The 22,532-nt window shown below is 33.7% G+C and overlaps 2 protein-coding genes across 2 annotated transcripts; both read left to right on the forward strand.

Moving 5' to 3' along the window:
- Positions 1-3,273: 3,273 nt before the first annotated feature.
- On the forward strand, positions 3,274-13,945 carry LOC123890943. Its single transcript, XM_045940702.1, has 3 exons — positions 3,274-3,664; positions 3,782-4,581; positions 12,788-13,945. The coding sequence occupies exons 1-3, from the start codon at positions 3,274-3,276 to the stop codon at positions 13,943-13,945; spliced, it is 2,349 nt and encodes a 782-aa protein (XP_045796658.1).
- A 5,562-nt stretch (positions 13,946-19,507) lies between these two features.
- On the forward strand, positions 19,508-22,532 carry LOC123906709. Its single transcript, XM_045956684.1, has 2 exons — positions 19,508-20,394; positions 21,840-22,532. The coding sequence occupies exons 1-2, from the start codon at positions 19,620-19,622 to the stop codon at positions 22,190-22,192; spliced, it is 1,128 nt and encodes a 375-aa protein (XP_045812640.1). The 5' UTR covers positions 19,508-19,619; the 3' UTR covers positions 22,193-22,532.

Here is a 22,532-nt window from a genome sequence, read left to right on the forward strand (position 1 = left end):
AACAATAATTAAATTAAACTCATAGTTGTCTCTTTGAACATAATATGACTCAAAGGTTTTAAACAATTAGACAATGTATAAAAGTTAATTTCAAATTGTACAAAAAAAAAAATTAAAGGTAAATACTCCGATATGTTGGAACAAAATTGATTTAAAAATGTTTGCCCCTAAATCTATAAAGGTTTTGATGATAACAAAGTATTAATAAACAATTGGAAGGACTAAAAATTTATTTTAAGTGCGCAGATATAAGCATCAGATAAGCTCTGAGTAAAGTTCAGAGGATGTGAATTCAGAAGTTCACAAGCGCTCAGAAGATGTTGGTCTTCAGAAGCTACAAACTTCAGATGATGAAGTCTTCAGAACTTCTTAAGTGACTAAAGCTTCATCAACCTCTGAAGATCTTTTTGATATCTGTGAAGATTCTCTCTTCAAGTCAACTCTTCTACCAATGAAGAAAATGACCTTTCAAGCCTGATCAGTTCAGCTACTCCTGTTTTGTCTGTCCTCACTTGAGAACGTGGGTCTTCAGAATTGTTAGCTGAATAAGGAAAGTCCACTCTGCAGTAGTCAAAGTAACTGAAACTCTTTCTTAGTTTTGGATACAACCAAACTGCATCAAGACAGACTGCTTGAAGACAAAAGATTATCAACTCCAACGGCTCCTTTTGCAACGACTCTTTTCTAGTGGTATATATACTAGAAGATTCAGCTACAACATATATATGAATTATCAAGAATTGAACTCGCGCTGAACAAACTCTGAACTCTGTGATATACAAGCTCTGAACCTCTGTTAAGTGTTTTTGCACTTTAGTCTAATACTCTGTACTCTTTGTATTGGCTCTCTTTAGGTTCTGTTAAGAGCATTTGTATATTGTTATATACTTTTCATTACTTGAGGAAACTTAAGCTTGTGTGCTTAAGTGTGAAGTCTTAAGCTTGTGTGCTTGAGCATTGTTGAGAAGTCTCTTGCTTGTGTGCTTGAGCAGGTGTAATCTTGTGTGATTATAGTGAAATCCCTTGGAAGTGCAAGGGGACTGGACTACTCTCGTTTTGTGAGAGGAACCAGTATAAATTGCTTGTGTGATCTCTCTCTCTCTCTATCTTGTTATTATTTGTGTTATTTATCCGCTGCTAACGTAGTTGAGTTAAGAACTTGAAAAAGTTTTAACTTGGCTAAAACACAATTCAACCCCCCCCCTTCTTGTGTTTTCACACCTTCACGATACATATCTTATTTGAATATGTATCAGTACACCACTAAGATGGATAATTTTTAAAGGTTCAAAAATTAATAAATATTATTTATAAATTTATTAGTATTATTTACATCAACGATGTACGAGTACATATCAAAATAAAATATATAGAATTCATCAATTTCAAATTAGCGTTGACACTTGTCGTAGCTACTAGGGGACCAATTGACCAAGAGAGGAAATCTCCCTGTCAATATTTTCAATTTATTTTTAAAATATTATAATATACTTTAGTAAATTAGACATGTGGACAAATCATAGTTCAACTAACATGAATCCCGACATTGTTAGCTCAGGAAAGAGGTATGAACTCCAGTTCATTCACTTTGTGTGTGTGAGTTTTCAATAATTTGTTATTTTGTTTATCTATTAAATTACTTGATCAGTGCATTTTAATGCACATTCTTTTACTATTGTACAAGTGTATTCCTATGGTTTAATTTACTATTTTCACTATTTTAAGGTGTTTTTATATTTAAGTTTATTTCTAACTCTATTTTATTTTCGCACTTAATTTATGAATAAATAGCACTTTGACACCCTTCCGGTCCGCAGGTCATAACTGGAGTTACAAATATCGGATTGAGGCGCGGGAAGATGCGTTGGAAAGCTGAGATCAAGAGCTACGACTTTCATGTTGAGGCCAAAACCCAGTTCGGAGCGCAAGTGTGTCAAATAATTGCGTTTATGTTCCAGACGAATTTAATTCAGCACAACTTTATATTTTTCGGCCCAATTGTTTTGAGGCCCGTTCCATGTATTATTTAAACCGAAAAAAGGCTGCTAGGGTATTCATTCACTGTTCACGAAATATTCAAACCCTAGAGCAGCCGTCATCTTCCATGGAGAACTAAACTTCTATTGATCCATTGGTGTAAGGAACTTTGTTCTCGAATCTTGAGGTTCGGTTTTAATAGCAAATCGTTATGTTTATGCTTATCATATATCAATTTTCTTGTCTCTCTTTTGTGTATGAGTTGATGCAATTGATGCTTAATTATTTTGTTTCACGTTCATAACATTGAGACTGTTCAAATTAATTCACGCTTGTTCAAATTAATCTGAATAGGAAATTGTTATATTATTTTCGCTTGCAAAATAGGGCTGCCGAATTATTGTTATGATTTTTAACTGTGTTATTGGTGACGCTTGATCATCGCCATAGTTAGTCGAACACGCTGGTGCTTAATCAACGAATTCGTTATAAAACTGATTTTCGCTTGTTAAATTAGTTCTATAATCAGCCGAAGCATAAACTGTATGAATATTCATATAAGAACCTATGATAGATGATAAACAAAGTTGCCTAAAACCAATGGATTGATTGCTTTTATATTAATTAAATTCGTAATCTCTGTTATTGCTTCCACAAACAAAAAAACCCCAAATTGCAACCTTTAAATTCATTCTAATATTGTTAAACCGATCGTGAGTCCTTGCGAAACGACCAAGGTCACTACCTTGTACTACTTTTTATTTTAAAATTATTTTGATCACGAAACGACGGTGATCAAATTGGCGCCGTTGCCGGGGACTCTCAATTGATTTTAGCTAATATTAGACTCAGTTTCTGTGTGGTTGCGTTCTAGCCTTTGCTTTCTCGTGTTTTCTGGATTTTACGTGCCCTAATAATCAGTTTTCGTAAAAAAACAGTTTTCTGGAAAATCTTTTCTAAATCGAGTTTTTCCTGTACCTGTTCATCAGAAAAAAATCAGAGTTTAAAATCCCCTATTTTGGGAAAAAATAGGTGACGGCAACCTAAAAAGTCCAAATTCCGTGTTTTACTATTTTATTTTAATTTATTACTGTTTTTATAGTTTCAGAAAATTCCAAACTAATTTCCAAAATTCTTATTTTACTTAATTATACTAAATTTCGTGTTTTTATATTTTTTTGAGTCTATTTTAACCATATCTCTTCTTTCTATTTGTTTCATTAACGAGTCTGATTCTGATTCTTACATAGTTTCCCTTTGCATACTTTATTTGATTCTAAACTTGCTTTTGATAACATGGCTGAACAAAGAACACTAAGGCAGCTTGCTGCTCCTGATGTCAATTACAATGGTCTATGCATTCAATATACTAACGTTGATATTCCTTTTGAATTGAAATCTGGTTTGATACATTTGTTGCCCAAGTTTCATGGTCTTGCAGGTGAGGATCCGCATAAGCATTTGAAGGAATTTCAGGTAGTTTGTTCTACACCATTGAGGCCTGAAGGTATCACGGAAGACCACATCAAGTTGAGAGCCTTTCCATTCTCGTTACAAGGTGCTGCTAAAGACTGGCTCTACTACCTTGAGCCAAATTCTGTTTCAACTTGGAATGATCTGAAGAAGGTCTTTCTAGAGAGATACTTTCCCGCTTCTAGAGCAGCATCAATCAGAAAAGAAATATGCGGCATTAGGCAAGGAAACGAATCATTGGCAGAGTACTGGGAAAGATTCAAACATCTAGTTTCCAGTTGTCCCCAACACCAGATCACCGAGCAATTACTCATCCAATATTTCTATGAAGGGTTGCTACCAATGGATCGAAACATTTTGGATGCTGCAAGTGGTGGAGCACTTGTTGATAAAACTCCAGCTGCTGCAAAGGCCTTGATCGAAAACATGTCACTCAACTCGCAACAGTTTACAACCAGAAATAATTCTGCAAGTGTAAATGAGATTCAGTCTTCCTCTTCCTCCATCAAGGCGCTCGAAACCAAGTTTGATGCTAGAATTGATGAACTTACTTCCTTGGTGAAAAAATTGGCAGTTAGCAAAGCTCAACCAGCAAAAGTGTGTGGTATTTGTACTTCTTCTGAGCACCCGACTGATACATGCCCCATTCTACAAAATGAAACAATAACTGAGCTTCCTCAAGCATATACAGCAGCAGCAGCCCTTTACAATCAAAACAGGTACAACAATCCTGACCTCTCCACCAACAAATATCACCCTAGTTGGAGGAATCATCAAAACCTCCAATATGGGAATCAGTCACAAGCTGCAGCCCCTGCTGCCCCACCAGCCACTTCTTCATTGGAAGACCTTGTCAAGCAACTGGCACAACGAACAGATGCTAGCATTCAGAACCTGACAACGCAGATGGGACAAATGGCCAATGCAATAGGCCAACTACAAGCTCAAGGCTCGGGTAACCTTCCTGCACAAACAGTGCTGAATCCGAATGTGAATGTGAGTGCAATTACTTTGAGATCCGGAAGAGTGTCAGAACCAGCTCCAGAGAAAAAGAAGAAGAAAACCGTTGCATCATCATCTGCTCCTGAACCTCCTTCTGTTACAATTGAGACCGAACCCGAAAAAGAAAGAGTATATTGTTGGAGTAAGCCCTAAGAGCCAATCTATTTTCATAGTATTTGCTTTAGGAGTTTGAATATAAATATGGCATTTCTTTATTATATTTGTAAGGTTGCAAAATAATGAAGTCCCTAGAATAGAAAGTCCGTTTAATAATTAAGTGTGACTTAATCATGAGATAATATTAAACATAAGGACACTATTCTTAAAGTATCCGTAGTCGAGCTTTAAGGTAAAGGGGATAACCTTAAAGCATAAAGACTATTATGAAGATAGACTGATGATCACATCTCATGGATCATGGGATAAGGAGTTATCAAGTCTTGACGTAGGTATAAATATTAGGAGTAATATTTATACTGGATTGACCCGCTATGAGAGTACTACATGCAAAGTTATGCAAAGTGTCATAAGTTACTCTCATGGTGATAATGGTGTAAACCGCCCTTAGACCTGAAACCACTTTGTACCCTAGATGTGGAGTCAAGTACTTTGTTGCTGATCTAACGTTGTCCGTAACAGGATAACCATAAAGGCAGTTGATGGGTACTTCACAAAGCATGCTGAGGGACAGTAGTGACCTAGATGGAATTTGCCAATCCTGCATAACAGGATAAATGTCATGGGCCCAATATTGAACTGGACAAAGATGACACCAAGTATGTTTTGTGTTCAATATAGACATAAAGGGCAAAGGGGTAATTATACACACTGATATTATCACAAGAGGTTATGTTTAGATCACATGTTAATTTCTCGTAACTTGAGTAGCAGTGATGTGTTGCTAGATACCGCTCACTGTTTATTGTAATAAATAGTGATTTATTATAATTGTCAATGTTACGGAAACCTACAGGGTCACACACATAAGAACAATCTAGTGAGATTGGAACACCGTAAGGTACGGTGCACCTTGGAGAAATAAGGAAATATGATAAGGGTATTATGGTAATTAAAATGAGCATTACATCATATGGTATGATGTAGCAAGAAGGGGGTGCAAATATGTACTAGACATATTTACATGAGAATGGCGCCCACTATAGCCCATTTAGTTAAAAGGGCTTTAGTGTAATTTTGCCATGGCAAGTGGTTCTATAAATAGAACCCTTGTGGTAAGGAGAAATAGTGACACACTTTTGTTACTCATTCTCATGAGCCTTTGTTCTCTCCTCTCTTGAGAAACCCTAATCACCTTTCTAGAGTTTTTGTGAAAAACCCTAATCCTTATTTTGTGCCTCCTTTCTCCTAACCCTTCAAACCATTGGAGCTAGCACTCCATTGAAGGTTGTTGTTCGTGTGGACTGGCTAGAGGCGTTATACCTTTAACGTTTGTGATCAAATTCGTTGGTGACTTGGTGGTGACCTTGTTCGTGATGGTTCGAGGTTCTTGTTCGTGACCTTGTTCGTGATTCGAAGTGTTCGATAGCCGTTCATGATTTAAAGGGAGTTTTCGAACCAAAAGGTAAAACTCTAAACACAATTCATGACCATTCGTAAGGATCACAAAAGGAAAATTTTAAAATTCCGCTGCTTTTATCGTATCAATTTTCCTTCAGTGGTATCAGAGCCACTTACGAAACCATGAATTGATGTTTGTTTAAATTCATGAATTCAGTTTTAATATGATTAAAACAGTTAATAAAAGATTAAAATCGAGTAATTAAAATTTGACGGTTGTTTGTGTATAAATTGGATGATTAACATTGAAACGGCTCCGGAATCCGACACTTGTATGGTGGAGCATGCGATATGTTGATTGTCCTAAGGTTACACAAACAAGAACGGTCAATACTTACATGTGATGTAAGTTTTGTGTATGAATTGGGTAATTAACATTGAAACGGCTTCGGAATCCGACACTTGTATGGTGAAGCATGCGATATGTTAATTGTCCTAAGGTTACACAATCAAGAACGGCCATAAACTTATATATGATATAAGTAACCGTAATGCAAAATGGTGTATGTGATATACCGTTAGTAATTTCGTTAAAATTATTATGAAAGTTATTCAATTAAAGCGAGCCGTGTTCATTTGTTTCGGAATCCGACATTTGTATGGTGAAACAATGACATATTGATCAATTGGATTGAATTTGGTCATAAGGAATTTTGACGGCATGAAAGGGTTGCACAAATGTTGTGTCATTAAAATTAGGATTTGCAAAACGTATCAAGTGTTGATGCGAAAAGTAGATGATAAATATATTTAATTTTGAAATCGTTTCAAAATTCTAGAAATATCTTTTAAAATTGTTTTAAAAGATAATATCATCAATTTTGGAAATATTTTATTCAAAAGGGTTTTGATTAAATAATTTTCCATATTTGACAAATATATTTAATTATGAAATCGTTTCAAATCTCTAGAAATATCTTTTAAAATTGTTTTAAAAGATAATATTACCAATTTTGGAAATATTTTAGTCAAAAAGGTTTTGATTAAATAATTTTCCATATTTGGAGAATTGTCAAAAGATTTAATTCTACTTTAAAATAATGTTATTTATTTTAGCAAATTTTGATTCGAAATATTTAATTGTGAATTAAATATTTGAATCAAACTTACCTGATTTGATCAATCGCCGGATTTAATTAATTATGAGACTTTAATAATAATAAAGTTTGTTTGTTATTATTATATTTGATGATCGGTTATGGCCTTAGTTTATTTATTTTATTGCATTTGATTTTTAAATACGGCCTGCGTGTCGTGCCTTATCTCTATTCTCTATATTCTCTTCTCATCCACTCCCTCGTATGTAAAACGAGTATTCTTTTATATTATTATGTAATATTATGAAGAAGAAGAACAATGGAGGTCAACCTTGGAGATCATGCTTGGAGAAGTATAGATCGTTTTAGGTTAGATTAGGTTCTCTCATTGGCTTGGGAGAACAAATGCGCTATGGGCCATAACTGTTTCATTTTATTTATTATGTATGTTGATGCATGTTATGTATGGAGTGACGTCATTGTATGTAAGCCGTGGTAAGGTGAGATCAAATTAATTATAAAAGCCCTCAAAGGAATTAATATTAAGTTTTATTGCTTTCCAACGAATAGCGCCCTTCAAGATCAATATCGATCAATGTAGGTTTTGCCAACGCGAAGTGCATTGTCAATATTGATAAGTTGCGGTGAGGTAATTCATTTATCCGATCGCTATTTAATGGGTCTAACTTAACTAAAGAAAATATAATAAGATTATATGACTTTAGAAGCAAGTATTGGGTTATTCCATGTGATGGATTAGAATAAGTGTTATTCACCCAATAGAAAGGATATGAGAGTTGTATGAGATACAATTGGAAAGGAGTTTCCTACCTAAATAACTAAGTTTTGTGTAATCAGCCCAACGCTGACTTAAAACGAAGTGAAATATGGATCTCATTCTCACTAGAAAATCTTCCAACGGGATTTTCCGAATCAAATGTCGAGGGTCATTTGTTTTGAGTAAAATAGTGGGAGCGTATTTAATTAAAGACCAAATTAAATATGATTTAGTCATAATATCTTACATATCTTTGTAATTAGAATTTCGAAATACAATACATATTAAGTTGTCCTTATGAAGGACAAGATTTTCAGAAAGGAGTTTCTGTATTGGTACAAATTGAGAATTGTTCTCAAATGCGAGAAAACTATAAGTCTTGAACTATAAACTGTGAACAACCTACCATAACTAGATTGGAAAAGGGATACTTGTTAGAAGCATCAAGTTGACGTCTAGATATAGAATATATAATAAATGATGTGATCATTTAATCTCAAGTAAGATCCTTTTGAAAGAACTTTAGAGTATGATAAATTTCTCAATGGATCAAAAAGTTGGTCATAGGATCAATCTAACAAATTATAATGGAATAGATATAGACAAAATTGTTTTGAATATCTACCGGAATTTGTTGAGTTGAATGAGAATTAATTTGCACTATCAAAGATTTGAGATATAATATAAATAAGATTTATATTCCTCTTATTTGAATAGTACAAAATGGTTGTCAAAGAAGAACGGCTATGGTTAGACCATTAAATAAAAATGACGTAAATAGTTCTTGGAAGAGTCAAACCAAAAGTATGAAGTGAGACTTCAATAATACACATATTGTTATAGAAAGTCAAAATTTCTATTTCTACATCAAAAGTATATGATACAAGATGTTGAATCTCAATTTTTCGAAAATAGAGATGCTTAAAGAATTAGAACATTGGCTATAATTTTAAGTCAACCCATATCTAGAATGAAAATTGTTTCATTGATAATGAGAGCTTATGCAATGACTTAAAATCGAGTTTGAAATGGAACACAATAATTGTTATTGAATTCCATCTAGTAATAGAAGTAGCAATTGTATATCTTGTATTGACAATATATGAATTGTAGCCTTAAATGATAAGACAAGTAATGGTCCTATCATTTAAGCAAAGCTTTCTATACTATTACTCCAAGTCAAGTAATGGACTAGGGTTCCATGGTCTTGATAGGGTTATCTATAACAATCGTGATAAGAGCCAAATATGATTTGGACCTTAAATATATCAAGAGCATTGTTGTTTAGTACAAATATTCGATGTGTCAATAAAATAACGCATGACCTATTTGAACAATATACATGAGATGTATGTCGACCACTAAACATATTTTGTATATTGAGTTTATTTTACTTCATTAACATTGATGATTAAAATCATTAGATGTTGGTAGGTGTATGACACCAATTAGAAATCTTTGAATTTGTCAAAGAAATTCAACAATGAAGAAAATAGAACTCGACAAAAGTATTTAAGTTATATGAATGAGTCATATCAGTAAATACTTAATTAAAAGACTATAATAACTATTTTATCACATCATGTTTGACATGATTTAAGGATAGTTTAATTATATATTGACTCTTTCTATAAATCTCTTTACTTATAATTAATCTTCACCCACAATTAATTCCCTTTTAAAATGATCATAAAGACACCATATGCGATATGGAGGTAAGAGTACCAAGTTTGTCTTTATGAGAATTTTGGATTAAAATTTATTAGATAAATCTAATTCCAAATGAATGAATGAATAAGTGGAAATATCCTAAAGAAAGGGATATTGGTCCTATATCACTCTTAAGGACAAAAGGTTGTTTTGTTGCTAGGTTTGAAACATTCCTCTAGTGGGAGTGTGTCTCTAAAAGAGACAGTGGGAGTGATATACAACTTGAATAAATTCAAGTACCACAAAACATATTTATTTAAAAGGGAATGCAAACCGGTTCCTCAAGGTTGTTGAAGAACCATTGTTTTAAAGTTGCACAAATCCAAGATAAGTCTAACATATCACATATGGCTACAAGGTATGGTTTTATCATGACTCAGCAATGTGATATGATTCTCATGGAAGATGAGTCTTTGACTTTCTAAAAGGTCGTAAGACGATCTAGATTATGAGAAGTGGCTAAATGCCATGAAATCTCATACAGAATCCATATACACTAACCTTATGTAGATAATGGTTATGTCTTCAAGATGAGTAAGACTCATACGATGAAAGTGAGTATTCTTTTTGAACACTGATATGGATGGTATTAAGAATACCTTATAATATTTGATTGCTTCTGCTAAATGTTGTACTACATGTTTTGGTAGATGGATAACAAAGTTGCATTCCTTAATTGGAATGACCTCATATATATGCGTTGGACATATACGTAAGGGTTTTGTTGATCCAAATGATGCTAGAAAGGTATATAACTTGTAGCTATCTAATTTTGATTAGATAGAGTTCTCAGAAAATTAAATTATTGTTTGTTCCTTTTATGAAGTTTTATGAAAACAAATTAACAAGGACAAACCTATCTAACTTTGATTAGATCGAATAAATTTGAATATTTGTTCCTTTTGAAAGTTTGTGGAAAACAAATGAAGGACAAATATAAATCTTGTGCATACAAAGTTTTAGTGGGAGTGATAATATCTGATATCATATTAATCATCAAGACATTTTTCTTATACATGTGAGACATGACTAGGAAAATAACTCTTGATGAAACACTTAGGCAAGAATTCCTAAAGAGTTAGGAATAACCTATGTACCAAAATTGAAATTAGTGTTTGACACTAACTTACCTTCAAGAATATCCCTAAGGACCTTAAAGGAACTAAGGCCTATTTCTTGAAATAGATAGGTATGGGAAGGATCATTATAAGGAAGTTATAATGAAGGAAGTTTCCATACCAATGTATTGTATATCATGGCTGAATACAAGCATTGAAAGCTATAAGATAAGCTTCGTAATATGTTTGTTTCAGTTAAATAAGTTGAGTATTTAAGATTGGATCGTTTGGCTCATGATTGAGCTAAAGATATGTTTCCGGTGTTACAAGTCACATTAATCACATTAGTGATGGTAATAGTTTAATCTTGCAAGAACACTTGAAAATAGATCTCACGGACGATTCATGAATATACTTAGACACTTATATATTTCGATAGAGATCGAAATAGAACGTTGGAAGATACGTAAGATACCAACATAGGAAATAGTTCCTTATCCACTAACAAAGCCTCTTGCGCAGTTGAAGCGTGATGGGCATACTAAGTCTATAGGTATTAAGAGAAACCTAGATTGGCTTTAGTGCTAGTGGGAGATTGTTGGAGTAAGCCCTAAGAGCCAATCTATTTTCATAGTATTTGCTTTAGGAGTTTGAATATAAATATGGCATTTCTTTATTATATTTGTAAGGTTGCAAAATAATGAAGTCCCTAGAATAGAAAGTCCGTTTAATAATTAAGTGTGACTTAATCATGAGATAATATTAAACATAAGGACACTATTCTTAAAGTATCCGTAGTCGAGCTTTAAGGTAAAGGGGATAACCTTAAAGCATAAAGACTATTATGAAGATAGACTGATGATCACATCTCATGGATCATGGGATAAGGAGTTATCAAGTCTTGACGTAGGTATAAATATTAGGAGTAATATTTATACTGGATTGACCCGCTATGAGAGTACTACATGCAAAGTTATGCAAAGTGTCATAAGTTACTCTCATGGTGATAATGGTGTAAACCGCCCTTAGACCTGAAACCACTTTGTACCCTAGATGTGGAGTCAAGTACTTTGTTGCTGATCTAACGTTGTCCGTAACAGGATAACCATAAAGGCAGTTGATGGGTACTTCACAAAGCATGCTGAGGGACAGTAGTGACCTAGATGGAATTTGCCAATCCTGCATAACAGGATAAATGTCATGGGCCCAATATTGAACTGGACAAAGATGACACCAAGTATGTTTTGTGTTCAATATAGACATAAAGGGCAAAGGGGTAATTATACACACTGATATTATCACAAGAGGTTATGTTTAGATCACATGTTAATTTCTCGTAACTTGAGTAGCAGTGATGTGTTGCTAGATACCGCTCACTGTTTATTGTAATAAATAGTGATTTATTATAATTGTCAATGTTACGGAAACCTACAGGGTCACACACATAAGAACAATCTAGTGAGATTGGAACACCGTAAGGTACGGTGCACCTTGGAGAAATAAGGAAATATGATAAGGGTATTATGGTAATTAAAATGAGCATTACATCATATGGTATGATGTAGCAAGAAGGGGGTGCAAATATGTACTAGACATATTTACATGAGAATGGCGCCCACTATAGCCCATTTAGTTAAAAGGGCTTTAGTGTAATTTTGCCATGGCAAGTGGTTCTATAAATAGAACCCTTGTGGTAAGGAGAAATAGTGACACACTTTTGTTACTCATTCTCATGAGCCTTTGTTCTCTCCTCTCTTGAGAAACCCTAATCACCTTTCTAGAGTTTTTGTGAAAAACCCTAATCCTTATTTTGTGCCTCCTTTCTCCTAACCCTTCAAACCATTGGAGCTAGCACTCCATTGAAGGTTGTTGTTCGTGTGGACTGGCTAGAGGCGTTATACCTTTAACGTTTGTGATCAAATTCGTTGGTGACTTGGTGGTGACCTTGTTCGTGATGGTTCGAGGTTCTTGTTCGTGACCTTGTTCGTGATTCGAAGTGTTCGATAGCCGTTCATGATTTAAAGGGAGTTTTCGAACCAAAAGGTAAAACTCTAAACACAATTCATGACCATTCGTAAGGATCACAAAAGGAAAATTTTAAAATTCCGCTGCTTTTATCGTATCAATTTTCCTTCATATATGTGCCACCAATTCCTTTTCCTCAAAGGGTGCAGAAAAATATCAAGAAGACAGTTGAGGAAGACAAGGAGATTTTAGATGTATTCAGAAAATGTGCGGTTAACATTCCTCTCCTTGACGCAATTAAACAGATTCCTAAATATGCAAAATTCCTGAAAGACTTGTGCACACACAAGAGGAAGTTGAAGGAAAATGAGAGAGTCAGTTTGGGACGAAATGTTTCTGCTTTCATTCAGCCCAAAACTGGTTCCTCAGCTAATGTCTCAGTTATCAGTCAGACCATGCCAGAAAAGTGTGATGATCCAGGAGTTTTTGCTATTCCCTGTTCCATTGGGGATCGCAAGTTTGAAAATTGTATGCTTGATCTGGGAGCAGGTATTAATGTTATGCCTACTTCCATTTATAATAACCTTGATCTTGGTCCTTTGCAGCCTACAGGTTTAATCGTGCAATTAGCAAACAGGAGCAATGCCCGCCCTGCTGGGAAGGTAGAAGATGTCCTGGTGCAAGTTAATGACTTGATTCTTCCTGCAGATTTCTACATTCTAGACATGGAGGGAGAAACTAATTCCAGCAGGGCACCCATCATTCTAGGCCGACCATTCATGAGAACGGCAAGAACAAAAGTTGATGTTTATGATGGAACCATGTCCATGGAGTTTGGCGACATTGTCGCTAAGTTTAACATTTTTGATGCCATGAAACATCCCGTGGAAGAACATTCTGTTTTTTATATGGATTTAGTTACTAACACTAACCTTTGCTCTGTTTGTGCTAAGATTGAATCTGATTTGCAGGATAATAACATTCATACAGGTGAAGTTGTTGTCAATGAGGCAGTCTGTACGGTTAAAGTTCTTGACATTCCGGCTGCCCCAACCAAACACTCCCATGATAAAGAAAAGACTACGCACTTCCATGATAAGATGATTTCCAAAAAGAAATTTTCTGTTGGCCAAAAAGTCTTGCTGTTTAAGTCTCGCCTGAAAGATATGGTTGGTAAGTTTCGATCCAAGTGGATTGGCCCCTTTGTCGTGACTAATGTTTTTCCTTCTGGTGCTATAGAAATTAAAAGTACAGGTACTGGCAAGGTTTTCAAAGCAAAAGGACAGCGGTTGAAGCTGCTCCATAAAAGTGTGGAAGGGCTTCCACCAAAACCACCAGACATAGAAGCGCCAGCCGCTACACCTTAGCCCCTCGGGTGTGTTCCTTCCTTTACTCTCACTTTATGTTTAGATTACATTGCGGACACTGTCTGGTTTAAGTGTGGGGGAGGGACATTTTACATTTACATTTACATTTTTGTGTTTTAAAAAAAAAATAATAATAAAATAAATCATCATGAGTAGTCACATGTTCTAAGGCTAGGGCAGATAGCTGTAGGGTCAGTGAAATTTTTGGAGTTTTTTGTTTTGATACTTGACATGATAGTCTTTGCAACTTAATGCACAACTGCTTGAACACTGTCAAACTTAGTAATGTCTAGATAAATCTCTGAAATATTTATTCTTTAGACTAAGTTCTCTAATTTGAATATAATGGAGGTATGATTAGAACTAAGTGTGGGGGAAAGGCTAGAGTAACAGATAGACCGATCATTGCTATTAATTGAGAAAAAGGGAAACTGTTTAAGAGCTAAAACTAATGAATATAATAAGTTCCTGTGCCCGAAACTGGAGGAACAAGTGCTGTGTAGGATGCTCTACTCTGAGTAACAGGTTGGACTTATTACAAGTAAGATCCCGTCAGGTGAAAAGGTGGAGTAGTACCTAAAGCTTAAAAACAATAATAATAATAAACTATAATAAAGCTTGAAGGTAGTTGCCCCTGAGTTGATGTTGAAAAGCTTTTGATCTCTTGAAAAGAAATAGCCCCCCCTAGTCTGAAATTCTGGTTAAATCCAAAATTATAGGAAAAGAATGACAACTTAGCATCTAGAATGGTAGTTTCAGAGAGGGATCTTGACATTACTTTGGTTGACAGTGGGAGACAGTACACACACACACGCAAGATTATTACTGAAAGTTGATAGATAAGAATTGTGCCAATCTTTGAATTTTGACCCAAGGTTTGAAGCTTGAAACCTGGAATATGTTGACTACTTGTGATTTGTTTTTAAATTTTTCATTTGAGTTTTGCTCGGAGTGCAAAAGTTCAAGTGTGGGGGAATTTGATCAGTGCATTTTAATGCACATTCTTCTACTATTGTACTAGTGTATTCCTATGGTTTAATTTACTATTTTCACTATTTTAAGGTGTTTTTATATTTAAGTTTATTTCTAACTCTATTTTATTTTCGCAGTTAATTTATGAATAAATAGCACTTTGACACCCTTCCGGTCCGCAGGTCATAACTGGAGTTACAAATATCGGATTGAGGCGCGGGAAGATGCGTTGGAAAGCTGAGATCAAGAGCTACGACTTTCATGTTGAGGCCAAAACCCAGTTCGGAGCGCAAGTGTGTCAAATAATTGCGTTTATGTTCCAGACGAATTTAATTCAGCACAACTTTATATTTTTCGGCCCAATTGTTTTGAGGCCCGTTCCATGTATTATTTAAACCGAAAAAAGGCTGCTAGGGTATTCATTCACTGTTCACGAAATATTCAAACCCTAGAGCAGCCGTCATCTTCCATGGAGAACTAAACTTCTATTGATCCATTGGTGTAAGGAACTTTGTTCTCGAATCTTGAGGTTCGGTTTTAATAGCAAATCGTTATGTTTATGCTTATCATATATCAATTTTCTTGTCTCTCTTTTGTGTATGAGTTGATGCAATTGATGCTTAATTATTTTGTTTCACGTTCATAACATTGAGACTGTTCAAATTAATTCACGCTTGTTCAAATTAATCTGAATAGGAAATTGTTATATTATTTTCGCTTGCAAAATAGGGCTGCCGAATTATTGTTATGATTTTTAACTGTGTTATTGGTGACGCTTGATCATCGCCATAGTTAGTCGAACACGCTGGTGCTTAATCAACGAATTCGTTATAAAACTGATTTTCGCTTGTTAAATTAGTTCTATAATCAGCCGAAGCATAAACTGTATGAATATTCATATAAGAACCTATGATAGATGATAAACAAAGTTGCCTAAAACCAATGGATTGATTGCTTTTATATTAATTAAATTCGTAATCTCTGTTATTGCTTCCACAAACAAAAAAACCCCAAATTGCAACCTTTAAATTCATTCTAATATTGTTAAACCGATCGTGAGTCCTTGCGAAACGACCAAGGTCACTACCTTGTACTACTTTTTATTTTAAAATTATTTTGATCACGAAACGACGGTGATCATTACTCCCTTCGTACCAAATTATAAGTCACTTTGAGTAAAAAATTTGTATCAAATTATAAGTCACTTTACATTATCAATGAAACATTTAATGTTATTTTTCCTATTATACTCTTAACTATGTATTACTCTATCTTCTTTCAATTCTTCAATTTAACTTTCCTATACCATTAATGAATGACAATTTTGTAAACTAACTCATAATTTCTCTTTTCCATACAATATTAATTATATTTCTTAATTTGCGTAATTTGGTCAAAATAACTTATATTTTGGTATGGATGGAGTAATAAATATGTAGACTTTTAGCTTCTCCTGTAAAAATGCCTACTTTAATCACATTAAAAAAAGAAGTACACCCTAATTCTTTCTCTCATCGCTCTCTGCCGCCGCCGGCTTTTTCACTTTTTGGTTTCTCTTGGTTTATCAATTAAAGAGAGGTGGTTTATGATCAATTTTGATCCGGAATCACCCCTCTTGATTGTTTTTTATTTCTTTTATTTAAATAATTGATATTCACATACTTTTTAGGTTTTATTCCAGTTTTCTCTCTTGTGATTGTTTCATCTGGTGTTGTTTTAATCTCGTCTTAGTGCGTAGTATTTGTTTTGTTTGTCCAGTCTTAGTACGGTGTTGGTCTCATTTTAGTATGATATTTGTCCCGTCTTGGTACAGTGTTTGTTCTTTTGTTCAGATTTGCAGGTTTGTTTTGATCCAAATTCAGTGTAGATTCAATGACTTTAGCATCATCAACGTTACATATCCGGATACATAATTATTCCGGACATTTGAAGTTTGTCAAATCAATTGTAGGTTTTGTCAATGACATTAGGCCGTTTTATGCTATTAACTCGGATGTTGTGAGCCTGTTTGCAGATTCATCCTTATTAGTTTTTAGCGAACTTGAATATGTAATGATTTCGATTGATGTATTTCCTATGAATTTGAATGAATGAATGAATATTGTTGTTTTTGAGTAAAAAAAAAAGTAGAATATACACATATAAATAGTAAAATATTAGACTAATTTTATTATTTTTTTGAGTTTCTCATAAATTCCGTCATTCAAAATAATCTTATTGGATACGTGTCAAATAGTAACTATTAATTAAAATTTTAAACATTAATTCATTATGTTGTATAAGTCAAACTTCTTCTGCTAAACCAAACTTCATCGGTGAATTAGATATCAAGTCATTAAAATAAAGTTAAAATTGGCATTTGGCAAAGTATATTCTTTTTGATTTTTTTATTTTTATTAGCAGTATAGTTTTACATGGTGGGAATCACAACCAGACACAAAATCCATCAAATTGAATTAAATGGTATCAATATTATATCAACGTACCTTTGATAATCGCCGAATAATAGTCCACTTCACCATAAATCGAATCCAATGTAATCGGATTATTGATGCATTCACGTAGAGACATAAAAAATGGTATTTTTTTATCATGGTTAAAAAAAAGATACTTTAATATTTAGTTTACACTTTAAAATACCGAATTTATACTTAAATTGTTTGATTTTGATCGAACAACTACCGATGACCGACTACCTGAACGTCAGGGACGGAGCCACAACCACCACATTGGGGGCATGTGCCTCCACAAATATTTTTTAGGGTTAAGTACGTTTTTAGTCCATATATTTTACATTATAGTCAAAAATAGTTTCTACATTTTTTTATGGTGAAAAAAATCCTACAAGTTTTGCCGTTACTACTTTTAGTCCTCGTCGTTAAAATTTTAACAGAATGCTGATTTTGCACCTATTTTTATTAAAAAAAAAATAAAGGGTTAAATACTTTTATTAAAAATGTAGGGACTATTTTTTACTATAGAGTAAAATGTAGGGACTAAAAATGTATTTAACCTTTTATTTTTTTTAATAAAAATAGGTGCAAAGTCAGCATTCTGTTAAAATTTTAACAGCGAGGACTAAAAGTAGTAACGGAAAAAATTGTGGGATTTTTTTTCACCATAAAAAAAATGTAGGGACTATTCTTAAATATAGTGTAAAATGTAGGAACTAAAAACGTATTTAACCCTATTTTTTAAATTGCAATGTATATTTTTTTTTTTTGTCAAGTAGCCTAGTGGCTAGATATTCCACCTTAAAGGCGGATAAATGGAGTGTTCGAGGTTCGAACCCCGACTCATGCGTTTATAACGCTATATCCCTACCAACTGAGTTAAGCTCACAGGGACTACAATGTACTTCCTCCGTCCCAAATTATAAGGGAAAAAATAAAAAACACACTTATTAAGAAAAACCAAAACATAATAATTTGAAATATGTTTCTTTGTATTTTTCTTGAAAATAGTTTCATGGAAAGATGTAAAAATAATTTTTATTGGTTATTGGTTATAGAAAAGGTAAGAGAGAGAGTCAATTAAATGCTGTATGCATTTAATTTCATGAGAATAAGCAAAAAGAAATCTTAAAAAATATAAATATTTGTATTTTTTCCTTATAATTTAGTACAAAAAAAGTGAGTTTTTTCTCTTATAATTTAGGACGGAGGTAGTATATTCTATATAGCCAATACCCCACCCAACATGCATACTCTGTGAAATGTGCAACACGCATACAACTTAATTACTACTACCACTTGCGCCAAAAAAAACTTACTATTTACTTATTACTAACATATAATTCTAAATGATTAAAATTTAAAAAATTATGTTAACTAGTGTCTCTAGATCATTAATTAAGAAACTAAAAAAGTAAATTTTATATTAAAAACAACACATCTTATACTTTAAAAATTTGACCACACAAAATTTTAAGATATTTTTACTATCTTTACTTCCTTAACTAGTGTCACGGACCTACTAGCTAACATTTTTCAAATTTATAATATAAGCATCAACTCTTTTATCATTTATATATACTTCATTTAGTTTCGTATATAAGCAATTTTTACTTTTATTCATGTGTCATATTATAATTTTGGGAAAAACTAACATGTGCCCTTAAGACACTTGTTAGTATATTATAGATAGTAAATTTGCATTAAAAGTTGTGCATTTCATATTTTTAAAAGTCAACAATTGATTTGTCCAAAACATAAATACTATTTAAAGTATCCTTAAAATGTGTCTTTAGGACACATGTTAGCATAACCCTATAATTTTTATTTTTCCGTATTTAATTCTATCGCCCTTGCAACTTAAAATTTCTGACTCCGTCACTAAACATAGAGAAATTTTGACTGAACAGAAATATGAAGTCTTTGGAACTCTAACACATAACCTATAAAACAGAATATCCTTAATCCTGTTATAAAAATAAAAATAAAAATAAAAGAAAGAATATCCTTAATCCCTTACTCCTTCTAGAAGAAAAAAATATCCAGTTGTTCAATAAGTAAAAAACCTACAAAACGCGTTTATTAATTATTAATCAACTAACGATAAATAAAACAAAATAAAAAGTTTATACAACTCAAATGAGATTATGCACCTAAATATAAACAACATTAACGTTTTCCACTACTATAAACAAAACAAAGTGAAACAAAAATAACTGAAAAGGAAAGACCGTGTTTGACAAGAAAATATGGGGAAGCAGAAATACGCGGAAAATACGTACGGCGGCGCCACCACTCCGCTTCCACTTCCGCCGCTCCTCCGAACCCTAATTTCATCCCTTTTCAACTCCTCCGACAAAAACTCCTTCCTTTCATTCTCTCTCAACTACAAACTCTTCCAAACCCTCCGTTTCATAATCCTCACTTTTTACCTTTTTCTCCTTCGTTTCATTCCTTCTTTTTTCTTCATTCAAAAATACGAAGAATCCGTCAAATTCACACACGATACACGAAACGACACCGCAATTGGACGCGCTCTTTCTCAGCTTCTTTCCGCGTTAAACGATATTCCAGTTAGTTCAAGAAAGTATGAAGTTGTTCGATCGTTAACGGAGAAGATTATTGATGATAATCATCTCGACGGTGTTCATTCGTTGCGTGAGGTTAACCGTGTTGCTTTATCGACTGCGTTTGGGAGAGCGTTGAATCAGTTGGAAGGGAAGGTAGCGGAGAGAGAAGGAGAAGTTGAACGTGAAGGAGATGGTGTGGAGTATTATAGGATGATGAGGCGGAGGATATGGAAGGTGGTTAGGGCGGTGGGATGGAGGGTGAGAGGAGGAGAGGGAGGTTTGGGTGGTGTTCCGGCGGAGAAATTGGCGGCGGAATTGGTTTGGATGGTTAAGAAGATGGTGGAGTGTGGCTGCGCCGACGAAGGGATTCATCGATGGGCGGCAGCGTCCAATTTGGGTTTCCTGGCTCTTTCTGCTGACCCTCGTTTGCAGTCTTCCCTAGTCAAACTTGCAGGTACTATATTAATTATGAGTTTAATCTTGTTTTACAGAATTATGAATTTAATTTGTATGAATGTTACAGAATTATGAATTTAATTTGTATGAATGTTACAGAATTATGAATTCAATCAAAGTTATTATGTTAATATTTGTGAAAATGTTTTATAATAAACTAGGAAGAACATAACAAAGTACAGTAGATCATAATATGATTTGATTGAAAATTTACACACTGATCAATGAATGGAAATTAATCTTGTTATTATGGTTATAACATTTTTTAAAATATTTTATCTCAACCATAAATAATTGATAATTAAATATAGTAAAAAATTCCCTTGGTTGAGATTTGTCCTAGAGTTTGGTTTAGTTGATTTATTTTAAAACAAGAAATGTTAGTATATACTGTTATATTGGTTGATGTTGTGGACGTAGGTTTGGAAATTTCTAATACAAAAATCGAAAGATAATATGGCCGTGATTCCGTGAATGAATTGTGCAAACATTTTGTCTAAACTTTTAGCGGTTGAGATATCATTCCTTGAATCCTTGTAATGCAAAAAGACAAAAATATTACTATCCAACTTGTAATTCTAGCAAGGACACGTTTCTTGCACCGGTCGTCTTTTAAAATTTGAAGTCAGGGTTGCATGTTTGGATTGATGATGAGTTTGACAGAATCACGCCATGGCACGATGCGTCACTATGATTTTGACAATAAGTTGCATTTTGGAACTTTAACATTACAGTCATTTTCTCAAACTCACCGTGATTCCTAAGATGCAATCAACGATGATAAATAATAATAGCTTTGAACACCATAGGCAACAATTTTGTCTTAGAAATACCTATGAATTTAAGGCTTTATAGTCATTAGACATTTGGATTAGATTAGGTTAGACTTGTTCCGCAGGAAAAAAACAAAAGTTATACATACAGTAAGAAAGAGTACAGTGTATAATTTATACTTTTTAAATCAATTAGAATGTTTGACAGAAAATTTAAGAGATCCATTTAACACATTGTTGAATCCTAGTTAGTCACAGCAACATTTTGGCTGGTCTCAAAGTTTAGATTGGCCAGTAAACTTATTATGGGATTGAATCGACTTTCTATTTATCAAATAGTGATAGAAGTCATAGAACAATAGAAATAAAAAAGAGATATAAGAGAAATAAGTGTGAGAAAACTAGAGTTGTTTACCATTAGATTCTTGATCATATCTAACTCTTAAGGATTGTGGTCTATCTCCATACCTAGAATGAAGAGTCACTCCTCATCCAATTTTTAGATTTATTTCTAATTAAAGTGGGAGATTAAGATGACGCAAATACTTCATAGTGGTATACATTCAGAAGTGTTTAGGAAAATAAACTCCACACACTTCAAATTTCATAAGTGACTTATCATCCTACAAGTTTGTTTATGTTCTCTAACAGCTTTGAATTTTCCTTGCAGCATTCCTGTTCAAAGAAGCCAAAGACTTGGGCGTAGATGAAATTGAGGAAAGCAAGATAAAGCAATGCATGCAGGTAAAGTTAAAGATGTTACAGACATGGCTGCCATTGTTGTGCAGGGCCAGTAATGGCACAGATGCCCCAGCATTGAGTATCAATGAGAGGGCTGGGTTAGAGAGAGTGTTAGAAGACATTATAGAGGAATTGGAACAAGAGAAGCAGGAACAGATTCTTTCTCTTTGGCTCCACCATTTTACACATTGCTCATCCTCTGACTGGCCAAACCTCCATTCATGTTATGCTCGCTGGTGCTGTAAATCTCGCAAGCAGTTGCTACTTTTGAATGAAAATTGATATTTATACACTTCGCTATATATTCATATAGAAGCAAAATTACAATTATCCAACCACAGCTCTAATAGTTTTCAAAAATGTAAAAAATGTTAAACCGAGAGACAAGTATTAATATCATGGGAATAGATAGAGAATGTGTAGATCTTGGTTGTATCATTAAACCGTTATACCATTGATAAATTTGGCAAGTGTAGTTTATGGAGCTTGATCCACCATGTTGTTTGTAATGCATGTTTAATATTGTTGATGTGCTCTCGCAATCTATAAGGGGTACAATTTCTCTTTTACTTAAATGTCAGATAACAATTCACCGGAGGTTAATTTATTAGCTTTCTCCTAA

The sequence above is a fragment of the Trifolium pratense genome, linkage group LG1 (genome assembly GCF_020283565.1).
Source record: "Trifolium pratense cultivar HEN17-A07 linkage group LG1, ARS_RC_1.1, whole genome shotgun sequence".
NCBI lineage: Eukaryota > Viridiplantae > Streptophyta > Magnoliopsida > Fabales > Fabaceae > Trifolium > Trifolium pratense.

Excerpts from the sequence above, each read along its gene's own strand:
- LOC123906709 (XM_045956684.1), top strand. The coding sequence starts at position 19,620 with ATGGGGAAGCAGAAATACGCGGAAAATACGTACGGCGGCGCCACCACT. Across the intron at positions 20,395-21,839 it reads TTCCCTAGTCAAACTTGCAG|CATTCCTGTTCAAAGAAGCC; the intron begins GTACTATATTAA and ends TTTTCCTTGCAG.
- LOC123890943 (XM_045940702.1), top strand. The coding sequence starts at position 3,274 with ATGGCTGAACAAAGAACACTAAGGCAGCTTGCTGCTCCTGATGTCAAT. Across the intron at positions 3,665-3,781 it reads AATCAGAAAAGAAATATGCG|GGTTGCTACCAATGGATCGA; the intron begins GCATTAGGCAAG and ends ATTTCTATGAAG. Across the intron at positions 4,582-12,787 it reads CCGAACCCGAAAAAGAAAGA|AAAAATATCAAGAAGACAGT; the intron begins GTATATTGTTGG and ends CAAAGGGTGCAG.